This window comes from Rasamsonia emersonii (assembly GCF_000968595.1).
Source record: "Rasamsonia emersonii CBS 393.64 chromosome Unknown ctg1118621760041, whole genome shotgun sequence".
Lineage (NCBI taxonomy): Eukaryota > Fungi > Ascomycota > Eurotiomycetes > Eurotiales > Trichocomaceae > Rasamsonia > Rasamsonia emersonii.
In genome coordinates this window covers 115,929-132,725 of record NW_013563246.1, presented here as the reverse complement: position 1 = coordinate 132,725, position 16,797 = coordinate 115,929, and the positions used below count along the sequence as shown (strand labels likewise).

Below are 16,797 nucleotides of genomic sequence, written 5' to 3'. Positions count from 1 at the left end.
CAACACTCATGGCACCACCACCCCAAGACAACAACAACAACAACAACAACAACAACAACAACAACAACAACAACAACAACAACAGCGAAGAAGCTCTCATCCACAAAGCCCTAGAACAAGCCAAATCCCTCGCCTCCCACAGCTGGGAATACGGCACTGTGGCCGAGGCCCTGCTGGAGCTATACAATCCTGACATGACGGTTTTTGGGAAGAGTCCTTTCTCTGGATGTAGCTATGATAATAAGGGTGATGGTGATGGTGATGGTGCTGAGATCGAAGCGCTGGCGTATGCCAAGAGATATATTCGGACGGAGGGGGGTAGGCTTGTTGATGGGGAGGGTATGTATGTTCATACATATATTCATCTACTAGCAGTAGAAGATGAGGTATGTGAGCTAACAGGTACTATGTGCTATTGCAGGCTCATCCGGCGACCCCGCCTCTCTAGGCGTAACAGCTCTCTTTCTAGGCCAGCAGCAGCAAGAGCAGTCATATATGGATGCAGCACATCGTCAGGCGCAAACCCTCTTGTATCATACACCGCGCTTCGCCAACGGCGCTATCAGCCATCGCGAGAGCGTGGCCGAGCTCTGGAGCGATTCGGTCTACATGGTGCCGCCCTTCTTGGCGTATTACGGCCGGATGTGCGACAAGCCTGAGATTGTGGAAGAAGCGGTCCGTCAGTGTAAGCTGTATCGCGATGTCCTTGCTGACCCGCAGACGGGTTTGTGGAGACATGTTGTTGGGCCGGAACATGAAGATCTGGGTTTCTGGAGTACGGGGATCGGTTGGGCTGTTATGGGCATGACTCGGGTGCTGGCTACGGTGATGGCGCAGGACGATGACGATCACTCCATCGAGCAGCAGCAACAGCAGCAACAACAGCAGCAGCAGCAGGAACTGACAGACTCCATCAAATCGCTCCTCGACGGTGTAATCCTTACCGGACGAGGGACAAACGGCCTAGTCAGGAACTATATGACAGACCAGTCTTCACCCTTCAACTTCGAAGAAAACGCCGGAACAGCAGCCCTCGCATCAGCAATCTTCCGCCTTGCTGTTCTCTGTCCAGACATCTTCGGCTCTGATTCAAAATATATCAACTGGGCCCTCTCGGCGCGCGAGGCTGTACTCCGCCATATCGATCCCGACACGGGCATCGTCTTCCCTGTCGTGAACCCGATGGATCCGAAAGATCCGAGACCGGCGAGGGCGTCGGCTGAGGCGCAGTGTTTTGTTGTGTTGATGCATGCTGCGTATCGGGATTGGGTGGCTCATACGCAGAGGAGGAAGGTGTCTTAGAGACGAGATACGGATGTGTAGGAAGGAGAAGAGAGTATATTTTGGGATTGATATGCATGTACTGTATATGTAATGTATGTATTTTCTGGTCTGTGCAATGTTTATCGATGTGCAGTGTACTGTACACGTAGCGAGTAGCGAATGAGTGATCGATCAGGGAGGGGAGGGTATATTTTAGCCCTAACTAACCATCAATAAAATACATGTACAGTACATACATACATATGTACATGTACATACATGTGACAAAAATGCTCCATCCACTCTAGTTAGTACTACATGTACATACATTGCGTACTTACTCATTTGGAAAGAGTTGTGCATCATAGAATAGCATAGCCTAGAATAGCCTAGCATAGCTTAGCAGAGCATAGCATATAGCGTAGCATACAGCATATCGTACGTATGTACCTGTATGTAGGTAGCATTTGCTTTGCTTTGCTTTGCTGATTCTTTCTTTCTTTCTTTCTTTCTTTCTATCTTTCTCCATACAGACATGTATGTAGTCTCGCAATGCTAAATCTACCTAATAAGTAAGATGTAAGTAAGATGTAAGAATTAAGATGCGACATTTATCACCGGTTGATAGATAGATAGACTGACTGACTGATTGATTGATTGATAAATAAACTGATAGATAGATTGATAACCGGCAAACCCGGCGATCACGCATCATTTATGACGAAACGAAAAAAAAAAAACAAGAAAAAGGCAACGACAAGTGCGGGGAAAAACACGGACTATTACCGTAAGTGGAAATGGAGCATCAACGTCTTATCGTATCGGTAAAGGTACTATTACTACTAGTCTCGAGACTATATTAGGACTTATATACAGATTCTGGACTGGATTAGATTGATAATATGCGTCGCGTCCGTATACCTACATCTCATCAGATATACAAGCCGGGATTGCGGCGCGGAATGCTAGTCGTTGTATAACAGCCAGAGCTATATATCAATACCAAAAGACTCTACCGATCTGATCTCCAAAGTATACATGTACTTCATTCCCTTAAGTATGCTGACGAAGACTGCACCAGTCGTTCTGGCCTTGACGATGGCCTTTGGCCTCGCCTCCGCCACGACCAACCGAACCTGGGCGTCTGACATGTTCGACACTGCCATCGCCTGGAACGACGCCTTCTGGGACGACCGCGCCGGATACCTCATCGCTGCCGCTAGCAATCCCGGTCGATACGACACGCGCCACACGGCGTGGTATGCCGCCCAACTGCTGGCCCGAAACCAGGGAGACGACGTCGATCGAGCGATCCGCATCTTCGACAATGTTGTTGCAGGCCAGTACCTAGATCCGTCCAAGCAGTGGTATGGAGACTACCAGCAGGCGCCTTCCGAGCCGGAGCCTGGGTCAGCGGAGTATTTGGACGTTGAGCCGTATAGCACGGTATGATTGCGAGGAAGAAATAAAGAATACAGTGTATATCTCTGACAGCCGACAGTGGGACCCCAATATTCGTCTTTTTGTTGGCTGCGCCTGGATCGTCGCCCTCAACGACTACGCCCATCTCCTGCCAGCCGCCACCGTGGCCAAAGTCGAAGAGTCGCTGTTCATCGCTGCGCGCGGCGATCTCTACCGCGTGGGCGGAGTCGACGGCGACAATCTTTATCCTTGCTACTCGAATCCGTGGCTGATGCGGACCATCCTGCACGCCTGGGTGGGTGCACGCATGGGCGACCAGAACATCTCCCACGCTGCCGAGACCTTTGCCCAGGAAGCCTACGGTCTCTGGAGTCAGCATCGCACCCTGTCCGAGTTCAATTCCCCGACTTACGCGGGCGTTTCGATGTGGGCATTGGCGCTGTGGAATCAGTACGCGCCCCGGGGAAGTGTGCTGAAGAAATACGGCGCCGAAATGCTGACCGCCGCCTGGGACGATTTGGCACAACTGTACAACGCCAACTTGAAGAATCTTGCCGGTCCGTGGGATCGCTCCTACGGCTACGACATGCAGGAGTACGTCTCGCTCGTCGGGGCCGTCATCTGGGGCGCTGTTGGCCGCGAGTATGCCCCCTTCCCACACCAAACGTCCGGTATGTATCATCAGGACGACTTTGCGTTTTATCCGCTGTTCGCTCTCGCCATGCCGGAGATGGTCAAGTATCTCTCTGCCGAAGCCACGGATGCTCTGGTCAACTTCCCCGGCGAGCACATGGTTACCTTCCAGGCATATTCTCCACCATTCGACACGTACCCTCGGAATATCACCGCCTGGATGTCCGATAATATCACCATCGGCGCCGAAACCGTGGCCGAGCACGTCGTTGGTGGACCGGCCCAGAACCCCGGTGCGTTCAATCCCGCTGTGATCCAGTGGGCAATCGACGAGGACCAGGTCGGAACTCTCACCCTCTATCCAACCCAGTCCTCCATCCGCGCGGTGGCCGCTCCAGGAAGTCTGTCGATCTCCTATCCGAATGCCACTGCAGCTGATGGAGCTGACTTCCAGTTCCTCTTCAGCGGACTCAACATCCGCAGAGGATACAACGTGACGGGACTGGAGGGTCTCCCCAATTTGAAGCTCAAGGTCACCACGAACGCCATGCCGAACTCTACCGTCACGTACGACACCAGCCACGAGGTCAATGAGTTTGTCTTCTACAACATTACCTATACCATGCCGGCGGGGTTCACGGAAGTCCCCTTTATCTCTCTTGATGTCTATAGTCAATAGCATTCCTATTTACCACATTCCATTAGTCAAACCGGTGTAAGGGGGATCCCGTCTGTGGAGACGGGGTGAAATCTATTGAATACCGACTGCGCCCATGAATTTCGAGTACAGCACACTCATTGGCCAAACTTCGTTTCTGACAAAACCCATAAACAAAGGAAAATATCACGATTGACGGTTGATAATACCAAAAGAAAGAAAGGTAGTCTTGTGCATGTTGATCCGTTATCTCCGCGTAATTTCATTGAAGGATTGTCTTTCGAGCGACTTCACCTTTTCTCGTCACATCAACCTCGGACAAGAATGTCACGCTCGTAGACATGAATACCAACCATTACCTGCTCCGTTCAACTCAACCCACGTATCCATCGACACCATCATCTGCCGCACCATCCAAAAGGTTGTCGATTTTCCCTCCACCGAGAGAGCTCATGTTGGAATTAGAGTCCGCTGCGGGATGAGTCTTGGAGTTGTGGACCATATCGTCAGAACCGCTCCCCGAAGAGACGGTTGACGCTGTTGAGGTCGAAGCAATCCTGGTGAGAACAATGGCTGGCTGCTCGGGTAATCCCGGGTTCTCGAGCAATTCTGATTCGGACTGCCCGTTGATTGCATCTGACAAAGAAACGTCGTACCGGGAGCAAGTAACCGAGCCAGTTGCACTCTGCGCGTGCTCCATGATCTTCTGCACAGAGAGCCAAGAGTAGGCCGCAGTCTTGGAAATGGGAATTCGACGTCGAGAACGCGAGGGCAAAGGCGAGGGAGAGAAAAAGGAGCTCTGGTTGCTGGAGACTCGTTCGACATTGATCGTAGGCTCTTCGCCGGTCTCCGTACGGTCAGGAGGAGTGTCACAAGGGGTCGACATCTTGCGGTTTTCTCTTCTTCGGTCTTCCACCAAAGCGTTGCAAGGAGTAAAGGAGGGTGAGATGCTGTAAAACAACTCTGTATTTCCGATCTTCCAAACGAGAGAATAGGATAAAAATGGCGAGTAACAAACGACGGAGCTTTATATGATGCAGAGGAAATTCCTTAAGGGTGTGATTCATAACATCGAACAAGAATGACGAAATTCACCGACAGGTTCTCGACATGTGGCGGTAAGAAACAAAACTGGAGTGTTCGGTCCGAATGATAATGATGCTTGCACGGAGTCGATATGATGTGTCTCATCGCGATGCAGGGCGAAACCGAACTTCTCGCTTTTGCTCGGATTTGCGTGTTGTCTCTTGTTCTTGTCAAGGAAGGAGCCACGAAGGTACCTTCCCAGAATGGCAGGGGACGGAATAACACAAAAACGGCAGGAGCAACTCAACAAGTACGAAACTTGACCGCTATTCTTCGACTCTACGATGCAGTGTCATTACTAGATGGTCAAAATGGATAGCAATGTAGGGAATATCAAGACCCGTAGGCTTGAAAAGCAGATCAGCACTACAGACAGCGTGCATTCGCAGTTTCATTATCGAAGTACTAAGTGTACAGAGATAGCATCCAGGGAGAATCTCCCTACTGCTCGAGGTTCACTAAACAAAGTACATTAGAAAAGGCAGCCGGCTCAGTCTTCCTCTAGGGAAAAATCAAATTCCTTGAATACTGCCTTGAAAGCTTCCGCGTCAGCTTGCTCTTCTTCCTTCGACTGCACATCATCCCTCCAGTTTATTCGGTTTTCAAGCTGCAAAAGTTTGGCCATGACTCTACGTCCGAACTGCACGTCGAATCGGACATCCGGTGTCAGCGGCAGGATCAAAGTCTTCTCGGAGCCAATGATCGAAGTGTCGTCCGACGTTGACTCGCCTTTGGGGGAGTGCCATATCCAGACCCGAAAATAATCTCCGACCTCGTTCTCTCCGTCCTCTCTCGTTGAACGCTCGAACTTGGGGTACTGGAGATTTTCTGCTTCCACCTTGAAAGCTGCCTCGACTAACCCACGGTCCACCAGATCAGAAGGAACGGGAAGAAACTGCCAGTGTACGTGGATCCCATTGCCGCGGCTAACCTCCCAGGTGACGGCCCCTAATTCACCTTTGGTGCGTTTCTGCAACATGGAATGCAGAGCAGACCGGTACCGCTGCATTTCACGGTAAGTGGCCGATCGTGCATCTGGCTCGGAAATCGCACTAAACGTGGGAGAGTGAATAAGAGGGATGATCAATATATGGCCGGGAAACCCCAGAGACGGATACGTCTCTGCTGTGGGGAGCGGGCCCTTCGCGGTGGTCAGGTACGACTCATTTCCGATAGAAGTAATGAGGTGTGTTTCAACATCGGGGTTCGACAGACAGAAAAAGCACTGGTCCGGACCTGGAGGAGGCCGCCGAGCACGTTTACGGGGCCTCTGATATTCGACATCTCGGGAAAATCGCTGATAAGCCTCGTTCTGAGTTTCCAAGGCCCGTCTCTTCATGGAAATACTGGCCAGAGGAGACGCAGTTGCACCTACTGGTACAGAAGTAGGTGCGGGAGCTCTCGGGTCAAACGTGAAAGCGTACATCCATTTCTGTTTCGTCGTCTTGTTGTAAGACGCCAAGTTGATAAAGCGAGTCAAGGGCTTCACATCTGGAGCATCCTCTGTTGGCATGTGGAAGAATGGCTCTCGTTCGTAGAAGAAATCTCCATACGAAGAGAAATGATATCGTGGCTTTAAGGTAGAGCAGATGTCAGCTATACATTGGACGCCTTCTGGTGCGACGACACCCTCCGGCAGAACTTTTGAGCCTTCTGTTATGCCCTTTGGCCATTGATTGGTGATTAGGATATCAGCGCTTTGCACGCCATTGAGAGCGCGTGCGTCAGACTCCGTGTATCGCGAATGGTATCTATTGTTGAGCCTACCATCCGATGTCCCGTCTGTGGCTAGTTCGCCTCCCAGGGCAGCAAGTCTGATACCCTCGGAGGTCTTGAGGGTTCCTCTCCTGCCAATAAAGTAAAGATTTGAGCACACTTCATCGTTTGATTCGATCCTCTCCACGATCCTGGTTGGGATCGGGTGGCTGCCCACAGTGAAGTAAGTTGGCAAAGGAACACTAATGTTTCCCTGGAGGAGAGCGGAAATTTGATTCAAGTCTTCCTCGCTGGAGCAATTGCCAAAAAGATCTCCAGCGATGATGGCGAAAGAGAAATTCTGCTTGACATGAAGTTTTGCCAGTTTTGTGAAGACTTCTTGGAGTGCGCAATTCACATTTCCGATGACGATGCTGAGATGACATATTAGCAAATTCCCAAAAACAGTCGGCGCTTCCCACTTACATCTTAGACGCCATCGTCAATGATAGTTGGGAAGTATTAAATGTAGAAGAGGTAGTAATTTCTAAGTGAGATGTTAATTATCTGAACCAGGCGCTGGAGCAGTTCAAGAGGACCAGTGATCAGCAGTTGAACTCCATCATCCCATGAAGCACATGTCATAATATCTTCATATAGAGCCCTGCTACCATAGGCCACCTGGGCATCCAATCTACTCCATCTATGCTGGTTGTGGAAATTTCCCATCCGCGCCTAACGGCCAGACGTTTCTTGAAGGCGAGGAGCTTGGGCCAGCCAAGTCACGTGATGAAACTGAGTCTAACTGTAAACGGGTTAGCGCTATTTATCTAAACGCCGTCGTTATCTCCGCACGGAGAAACGTCGCCCCGGAGCCGATCAACTTTTTTGAAAGATTCAAGCAAATCTTTGGGGTATCGCATTCTGCGACAAACAGCGCTGCTAGCCATATCGGCCAACCCCACGATGGTTGCAGCTTCCTTAAGCTCGCGGGCGAAGCCCGTGAAGCTCCTGAAGAAGGGAACGGAGAGTACAAAGGCTCATCGGTTCGAACCCTTCTCTCAGCGCGTCGCGAAACTAAAAATCGATCCAATCCATCGTGTGCGCCGACCAAGTTTCGGAGAAGATGGCGACGAGACATCTTCGCATTTTAGAGCCTCCCTGGATCACTGGGCTGATATGAATCTCTCGGAAAACTTTACTGAATTCGCCAACCATGTTGGTCCTTTGTCCGAAAGCCTTCCCCAGATTCTCTACCATGAAGCGAAGATCATGGCTTTACTGGTTGAATATATTGAAAAGAGGGACCAGTTTTCCATGGAGCCGCTTTTGAGCTTGCTCGCTCAGTTCGCCAGGGATTTGGGCGTTCGATTCGAGAAACACTTTGCGACCAGCGTCACTCTCGTGGCATCTGTTGCTGCTACTCATCCTGAGGTGGAAGTCGTCGAATGGTGCTTCACTTGTCTGGCATGGATATTCAAATTTTTGTCGCGACTACTCGTCCCAGATCTGAGACAACTTTTAAGCATCATGACCCCCTACCTAGGAAAGGAGCGCCAGAAGCCTTACGTTGCGAGATTCGCTGCCGAGTCGATGTCGTTCCTGATCCGCAAGGCCGCACTTGTTTATTATAAGAATAAGGCCCCTCTCGATCGCGCGGTTTCTTTTCTATTTGAGGATCTTCGCACTTGTGCAGAGTCACGGAATGTGGAAATATACAAGGAGGGTCTCATGGTCATGTTTTCTGAGGCCATCAAGGGTGTGAAGGGAGGTATCCACTCCAACGGATCGGACATCCTGAGCTGCCTCTTAGATCATGTGGTTGCCGGGGATGACATCCAGAGCACGTTGGCCGAACAGGTATTGCGAGGCGCTCTTACCAACGTCATTCATAATACAACTGCGGAAACGTTCGCGGAACTGCTCAGTTTGATCCGGGCCTACGTTGAAGCCGAGCACGATCAATACTCGGAAAGACATGCAAGGCTATCATGCGATCTAATCTTCACCTGCGTGGTCACACGCAAGGGATCGAGGGTGAAGGACTGGAAAGATGTTCATCAAAGCTTGTTGGCTCTGCTTAAGCGGGCCTTAGCTGATTTCGAGTCTTTTCAGTCGTCGATGCCACAGCTGCTTACTGCCGTGGCATATGCGCTCCAGCTCTCTCCAATGGATGAAATGCTACCTTTTATGCGCCCTTTGATGGAAGCGGTTTCCGATGAACGTTTCTCGGCATTTTTCCTGTCATTTTGTGCTACATTTGCCGAGTTTGGTTCTGAACGATTTCATATCGTCGTTCTGCCATATTTCCAACGGTAAGAACTGGAATTGATTCCCTATGATTCCTCTACTAATTAACTCACCATTCTTCAGGTTTGTTACGTCTTTCTGGGACAAAAAGGAAGACGAGCTGTGCCTTACTTTGCTCAAACTCGGGCAATCTGGCTGCGTGACGCCTCAGGTCTCCAAACCGGGATTCGTCGGTTGCCCAACTAATTGGAAGGCCCATATCAGTGGAAAATTCTCTACACCGGGATCTTCTCCTGAGGAGGTCGCGTTACTCAATGCTTATGCTAAACTTCCCGGTGCAATTTCTCTTTCCAACGAGCCTTCCATTCTGCCAGAAATGGTACAATGTCTACATGATCTTCTTTCAACTTCTCTGAGAAACCCATCCTCGGATGCCCAGGCTCTCAATACTCTTGCCTGCGGTCAAGGATTCAAGTCCTATGTCGATTTCGGCGTTCAATGCGGAAATCTCGACCCGGCGCTATGGGATTTGATCGTGACAGCTGGGCCTTGTTACGCTCGACTGACCCTTTTCTTGGAGGGAGCCTTGGGTTATATTACTGCTTCGCGTGAGGTGGTCACTCGTAGCAAAGCAGATATCGAACCGTTTGTGAATGCTCTCATCGACAACCTCCCTAGCCCTTCACATGAATTGAGGTTATTGTCTCTGAAGCTACTTCTTGAATTGACAAAGTCTACTACGAAAGATGATCCATCTCCAATCTCGATAGCCATCGAGATTGAAGAAAGTCCACTGACGCTGCAAACTGCGAGGCATCTTTCCATGCAGGTCCGGAAACTTTCCATCATGTACCCGCAACTCGCTTCGCATAAATGGTTTAGAAGGCTCGTCCCGAAATTTTGCTTTGGCTTGTTTTCGAAGAAGCTCGCACCGTTATGGGATGACTCAGCACAGGCTCTAAAGAGTATCAGTGAACATGCTGTTGGAGAGGCGATCGTGACAGAACTGGCTATACATTGGCTTCAGGACTCCGGTTCACCCGCGCCAGACGAGGGATCGTCAGACGAATCAGCTGAGCGTCCACAAGTGTCTCCCGACTTCGAGTGCATTAATGCGGCCAAAGTTGAGAATATCCTCAACTCACACTTTCAACGCTCAGAGAGCCCGAGAGAAATACTGGAGAAAAATTTTGAACACGGTCACATCTCATCTGCATTACTTCCTCCTTCTCCTCGATCGCATGCCCTGCGTGTTTTCCACGCGGCACCCCAGATAGCCGAAAAGCGATCTCGCCAAATTGTTCCTTTTCTTCTCTCCTGGGTATCTCATGACGGCGATGGCGGCAATGCTCCGGAATCAGGCTCTAAAACGTCAACGCCCGTCACACCTGACGAGACTGCTCCGTCATGGACATACAAGGATCGAATGGCCCTTCTTGGCCTCTTTGAGAAATTCGTCAACCCAAGGGTCCTCTATAAGTCATCTGAGGTCCATGAAGCGCTGCTTTCTCTCTTGACCCATGGAGATTCAGAGGTCCAGAAGTCCGCTCTCAAAGGCATCTTCACTTGGAAATCCCCCAATATTCTTCCCTACCAAGAAAATCTGCTAAATATTCTTGATGAATCACGGTTCCGAGACGAACTTTCTGCCTTCGTCCGTGTCGGGAAAGATGACAGTACAATTGAAGAGGGCCATAAAGGCGAACTTCTACCCGTTCTTCTCCGGATTCTCTATGGTCGAATGGTCTCCAGAGCTGCCTCACATTCTGGCTCCGGAGGGCAGGCTGGCCGTAGAAAGGCTATTCTGAGGACTTTATCAGAGCTCTCCGAGCCTGATTTTGAACAGTTTGTTAAAGTCTCATTTGGTCCACTTGGAGAGCTTGACCTAGTGAAAAATGGCCAGATTAACACGCAGTGCTTCGACCAGGAACTGCTAAATTTGAGGCGACAGTCTGGATTGCTCAGAATGGTCGAGACAATGTTTGATACGCTTCGAAGTCGTATGTTGGCTTATGCGGGCAGATCGATGGATGTCGTTGTCTATTGCCTTATTCGGTCTTGCCGACTGCTTGCCGACGAGAAGACAGCTAGTACGGAGTCCAAGGCTGTGAATCACACAAACGTATTGCGCGACATCCGTCAGCTCAGTATTCGTTGCCTTGATTTGATTTTCTCCGTGACCCCAGATACGGATTGGACAGCCTATGTCCCCATCTTGTTTGACGAGGTTATCAATCCCAGACTCGTCAACTTTGCTATCGAAACAGCCCAAGGAGTCTCCGGTCTTCATCGACTTTTCCATACCTGGGCCTCTTCTTCGAAATCCGTGTTTTACCTCGTCCGCTATAATCAGAATCTCTTACCGGCTGTTGTGGATTCTTTGAATGTGGAATCCGCGCGTGACGAAGTGAAGGTTTTCGTCATGGACCAGATTCTGCAGCCGATAGTTGCGCTCTCAACTGGCAGTATAGTGAAGGAGAGCGGTGAGATGCTCGATTATTCGGCAGATGAGATCCGCGCTGAAGTACTCTCTCCGTACGTCGAGCACATCCTTTCTCATCTCAATCGGTTGCTGCAGCAGGACCCTCCCCGGCCGGTTCTGGTTTCGGGTGTTGAGGCTTTATCTGCCCTTGCTCCATGCGTCGAATCTTCCAACGAGACGTCGAGTCTTATTAAAATTGCTACCTATCTGCTACGCCAACCCCAGGATCGGGTGTCGCCAAAGACAAAATCAGGATTATTGCGCATCCTTCAACACTTTTTGCCTTTGTATTCTGCCGAAAGCGATCCGTCTCTTACCGAGGACGTCTTCCAGACCATATCCTCCTTGTTTGATTATTTCAAGGATGAGGAAAATCGGAACGTTCTCTCAATGGTCCTTGCGGAATTTGCGAAACACGATCCGGAGTTGCGCGAGGTTAGCGCTCTATGCGCAGACCTGAATGCTGTATCCTCGCGGAAACTGGATGAGGTAGACTATGAACGAAGACTCCAGGCGTTTACCAAGATCAACGAGGATTTGTGGAGCAGCTTGAATGCTAAGCAATGGCGTCCTCTGCTTTTCAACATGTTGTTCCACGTCAAGGATGAAGATGAACTCGCCATCAGATCTAGTGCTTCGTTCGGGCTGAAGCGCTTCATGGAGAGGGCAGCTCAGGCTGAGGAGGACAATGCAGGATTTGAAGAACTTATAAGCAATGTTCTACTTCCTGCCCTGCACAATGGAGTCCGGCAAAAGGCCGAGCTGATTAGGTCCGAGTTCGTGTCTGCGATTGGCCACCTTGTGAAGCTGAACCCGACTATGCCCTCCGTACAGGATATGCATGTACTTCTTGTCGGGGGAGATGAAGAGGCGTCTTTCTTCAACAATATCCTGCACATACAGCAACATCGTCGTCTCCGAGCCATGCGCCGTCTGGCTGCAGAAGCAGCAAAGGGGATTATCCAGGCTTCCAACATCAGCTCTATTTTCATGCCGCTCATCGAGCATTTCGTCTTCGGCCAGTCTGAAGATGAGAAAGATGAGAGTGCTCACAATCTAGCTGCAGAGAGTGTGGCCACAATCGGTGCACTGGCTGAGTGGTTGGACTGGGGTCAGTTCCGAGCAACATTCCGGAGATACCGCGGGTACATGCAAAGCAAGCCCGAAATCGAAAAGAATATTATTAGATTGTTGGGGAGAATGACAGACGCATTATCTACCGCCGTTAAGCAAAAACGCGAGAAGAAGGACAAGGACAACGACGTCGAAATGGATGGTGTGGAGCCTAGTCTTCCAGCGAAATGCCGTCTTGCTACGAGTCTTCCATCTCCATCGAAGATAACATCAGAACTCACGACACAGTTCATTCCATTTTTGACGGACTTTGTCCACCACAAAGACGAGTCGGAAGTAAGTCTCCGCCTGCCGGTAGCAGTCACAACCATCAAGCTGCTCAAGCTCCTGCCGGAGGAGGAGATGGCGATTCGTTTGCCTTCTGTTCTTTTAGATGTTTGCAACATCCTAAAAAGCAGGGCACAAGAATCTCGAGATGTCGCCAGGAAGACGCTCGGGGATATTGCCATCATTCTTGGACCGTCGTACTTTGGTTACATACTGAAGGAGCTGAAGACTTCCCTTAACAAGGGCTACCAACTCCACGTCTTGGGCTTCACGGTCCATTCGATTCTTGTGGCGACTACGGATGAATTCCAGCAAGGCGACTTGGACCATTGTCTTGCGGATCTGGTGTCAGTGGTGATGGACGATATCTTCGGTGTGGTGGGCCAGGAAAAGGACGCAGAAGACTACGTCAGCAAGATGAAGGAGGTTAAGAGTAACAAGAGCTATGATTCGATGGAGTTACTCGCAAAGAACAGCTCCGTCCCACGCCTTGGAAACTTGATCTCGCCCTTGCAGTCGCTTTTGCGTGAGAAGCTAACGTCAAACTTGGTCAAGAAGATTGACGAGCTGCTGAGAAGAATCGGCGTGGGCTTGCTGCGAAATCCAGGAGCTGAGAGCCGCGATCTTCTCGTCTTTTGTTACGAGGTCATTAAAGAGTCATATCAAGATAATCCTGCCATGGACGTGAAGTCTATGGAGTCCAGTCGGGAACAGCGGTTCTTGGTGAACCTCCAAGGTCCAAAGCGCGGAGAGAAACGCGGCACCACTTCATCTTACGTCCACAAGCTATCCCGCTTCGCCTTAGATGTCCTCCGCTCAATTCTCAATAAATTCAATTCACTCCTTACTCCAGCAAATGTGGCCGGCTTCCTGCCAGTCATCGGTGACGCAATAGTCCAGGGTCATGAAGAAGTCAAGATCTCTGCCATGCGTCTTTTATCCACCATCATCAAGCTTCCTCTTGAGGAAATCGACAAGAATGCTCCTGTTTATATAACGGAAGCAGTGAAAGTCATCAAAGAGGCGCCAAGCACGAACACCGAGGCGTCCCAGGCGGCATTGAAGCTCATCGCAGCTATTCTGCGGGAGAGGAAGTCTACGCAAATCAGGGATGGCCATCTCGCTTACCTGCTCAAACGTCTTACATCCGACATCGAGGAGCCCGATCGTCAAGGAGTGACCTTCAACTTCATCCGCGCGGTCATGGAACGCAAGTTTCTCGTGCCAGAAATGTACGAATTGATCGACCATATCGCGTCAATGATGATCACCAACCAGACGCGAGCTGCACGGGATCTTGCGCGCGGTGTATACATCCATTTCCTGATCGAGTACCCGCAGGCAAAAAGCCGATGGACCAAACAGCTCGGCTTCCTTGCAAAGAACTTTGATTACCAATACCGAGAGGGGCGTGAGTCTGTTATGGAAGCGGTGCATATGCTTCTGTCAAAGACAGGCGGGGACCTTGCTCAAGAAATAATCGGGACTTTCTTCCTTCCGGTGGTACTGGTCATGGCGAACGACGAAATCACAGAGTGTCGGCAAATGGCCGGTGTGCTCCTTGGTGAGCTCTATAGCAGAGCTGATCGGGAACAGCTTCAGGTCATGCTGAAGCCTCTCCACTCATGGCTCGAGCAAACGGAGAACATGCAGCTTGTCAGCACAGGTCTCCAGGCCATGAGGGTATTCTTTGAGGTTGATGAGACAGAGAAAGAGAAGGAAGGCCGCTTCGTGGTTGGAGTGCTCCCCCAAATCATCAACCCTATTGTTGCAGATCGCGAGAGTGAGCACTGGGAAGTGCTATACTTTGCTCTGCAGCTCTTTATAAAAGTGTGCAAGACTGTGCCCTCTATCGCGTTGAGCAAGGATTGCGCCGGCATCTGGCAGAGCATTCAACAATCACTCTTCTATCCCCATGCTTGGGTCAAGACAAGTGCAGCGAATCTTATTGGGAGCTGGTTCTCCGATTTGGCCAAGACCAATGCGTCCTCTGGTTATGGCTCTGTGCCCTTGGTCGGCCAATTTGGTCTTGGACTTGACGGCGAGGCAATGCTGCAGCTTGTCCGGGCCAGCATCCGCTGTCTCCGAACTCCCGGTGTAAGCGAGGCACTCGCCATGCAGAGTGTGCGCAACGCCATATTCTTAGGTCGATGCTTAGCCGAGAATGGCGTGAGCTTTGCCCGCAAAGGCGAGGAAGAGTTAAGCGACGACTCGTCAAGCGACGAAAGTGATGCAGAGGATGCAGAGGACTTAGCGGAAGAGGAAGAAAAGACCAATGGAGTTACTACCCCCAAGACAAAGTCACCTCTTCACTACGTCTTCCAGCAGATCTCGAGCATCCTGCGCCGCGAGACAATCACAACAAGAGCCGAGTCATTGGTCCCCAAGACGGCCTCTATGGGCCTGTTGGCAACGCTCTGCCGCCATCTGGAAGCCGACAAGCTCATACCTTCTCTGCCGGTCATCCTTTTGCCGCTGCAGCACCTGATCGATCCGTCCATCCCAGCGCCCCGCTCGTCCGACGAAGCCTTCCAGAACACGTACAAATCACTCGTCGGGAACGCGCAGGAGGTGCTTGACCTGCTGCAGAAGAAGCTGGGTACGACCGAGTACGTGGCGCAGATGGCACGAGTGCAGGAGGAGATCAAGGCGCGACGAGAGGGACGGCGGGTCAAGCGGCGGATCGAGGCCGTCACGGATCCGGAGAAGTTCGGGCGCGAGAAGAAGCGGAAGCACGAGCGCAAGAGGATCAAGAGGAAAGAAAGAGGTCTGGAATATCGGGATCGGAGGCGTGGTTTCTAAATATGATTTTTCTGCAAGTATATATGTGTGTATTATGGCCTTTTTTTTCTACGGGCGTTTGATTGATAGATGCTGGGATTATGTATATGTTGTTCTACTGTACATGACCTTTTTTTTGTTTGGAGAGTAAATAAATGAGCCGAGATGGGACACGGAATGACCAAAAAAGTGATTATTATGATACAGTGAAATGTTCATCAACACCGTCCATTTTTGAACACCCCCACTCCTGTAACTCCTGATAATGCTGTTGTCGAATCGATTTCCTCTCTTCCTGAGGAAAAGGCCCTTCTTAAACCATTATAAACATTTTGTAAAACGGCGAAACAAACCCATGTGTTTGTTCTTGATCTAGGTCAAGACAACACATTAATTTAATATTAATATGGCGCGCAGCGCTCATAGCCCAAGAACAAAACCAAAAATCCACCGGAGACGCCAGCTGGGTATAACCACCTAGGTAGTAAATTACGAGGAGCTCTTCTCGCTAGCCTCGGGGAGCTGGTCGCCCGTTCCAGTCTTGTAGACCAACCCATCTTCCCAGAACTCCATGTCGCCTTCAAGATAGCCCTTCGTCAGCGTCATGCCCTTGCGCTTCAGGATATCCTCCAGGGTGCTCTTCTGGTCCATGAAGATCCCGAGATGATCGCTGATAACGTGCCGGTTGAGACAGTTCGGGCAGCGGATCAGAACCGTGCCCTTATGGTAGCCATGCTTGGACATCTGATGCGACGAGCGGTGCCCACACGGCTTGCAGGTGAATGTGATCCGATATGCAGGCTCTTGCGAGCGGCGCGCTGCGTTCTGCTCCGCATTGGCAGCATCAGTCTCTGCGGAAGGGACGCTGTCGGTCAGAGGCGTGGAACCGGAGTCTGATGATGATGACTGATATCGCCTCGAGGCAGCGAATATGTTCGTGCTCGGTCTGGAGGGTCTAATGGGCGACAATGGGGACTGAATAGGCAAAGGAGTTGTTCGCACTGCCGGCGTCCGGGGAAGAAGGCGGCTGGGGCCGCGGAGGCTGCGGAGGAGAGTCGCTGAAGAACGCATTGCAAAATGGCTGGTTGAACTCAGACCTCAGATACGGTATTCCCACGACAAATAA

At 50.6% G+C, this 16,797-nt stretch overlaps 6 protein-coding genes across 6 annotated transcripts; 3 read left to right on the top strand and 3 right to left on the bottom strand.

The window, feature by feature from the left end:
- Positions 1-8: 8 nt before the first annotated feature.
- Positions 9-1,302, top strand: T310_2846 (uncharacterized protein; the record flags this gene model as incomplete). Its single annotated transcript, XM_013474278.1, has 2 exons — positions 9-339; positions 422-1,302. 2 exons carry the CDS (start codon positions 9-11, stop codon positions 1,300-1,302), a joined length of 1,212 nt encoding a protein of 403 aa, XP_013329732.1.
- A 1,020-nt stretch (positions 1,303-2,322) lies between these two features.
- On the top strand, positions 2,323-3,997 carry T310_2845 (Uncharacterized protein; the record flags this gene model as incomplete). Its single annotated transcript, XM_013474277.1, has 2 exons — positions 2,323-2,709; positions 2,765-3,997. The coding sequence occupies 2 exons, from the start codon at positions 2,323-2,325 to the stop codon at positions 3,995-3,997; spliced, it is 1,620 nt and encodes a 539-aa protein (XP_013329731.1).
- Positions 3,998-4,349: 352 nt separating this feature from the next.
- Positions 4,350-4,862, bottom strand: T310_2844 (uncharacterized protein; the record flags this gene model as incomplete). Its single annotated transcript, XM_013474276.1, has 1 exon — positions 4,350-4,862. The coding sequence occupies one exon, from the start codon at positions 4,860-4,862 to the stop codon at positions 4,350-4,352; it is 513 nt and encodes a 170-aa protein (XP_013329730.1).
- A 690-nt stretch (positions 4,863-5,552) lies between these two features.
- Positions 5,553-7,257, bottom strand: T310_2843 (CwfJ domain protein; the record flags this gene model as incomplete). The annotated part of the gene is made up of 2 exons (XM_013474275.1): positions 5,553-7,191; positions 7,244-7,257. 2 exons carry the CDS (start codon positions 7,255-7,257, stop codon positions 5,553-5,555), a joined length of 1,653 nt encoding a protein of 550 aa, XP_013329729.1.
- Positions 7,258-7,723: 466 nt separating this feature from the next.
- On the top strand, positions 7,724-15,692 carry T310_2842 (HEAT repeat protein (DRIM); the record flags this gene model as incomplete). Its single annotated transcript, XM_013474274.1, has 2 exons — positions 7,724-9,072; positions 9,131-15,692. The coding sequence occupies 2 exons, from the start codon at positions 7,724-7,726 to the stop codon at positions 15,690-15,692; spliced, it is 7,911 nt and encodes a 2,636-aa protein (XP_013329728.1).
- Positions 15,693-16,160: 468 nt separating this feature from the next.
- On the bottom strand, positions 16,161-16,742 carry T310_2841 (Mitochondrial import protein Zim17; the record flags this gene model as incomplete). Its single annotated transcript, XM_013474273.1, has 1 exon — positions 16,161-16,742. One exon carries the CDS (start codon positions 16,740-16,742, stop codon positions 16,161-16,163), a length of 582 nt encoding a protein of 193 aa, XP_013329727.1.
- Between the last annotated feature and the right edge of the window lie 55 nt (positions 16,743-16,797).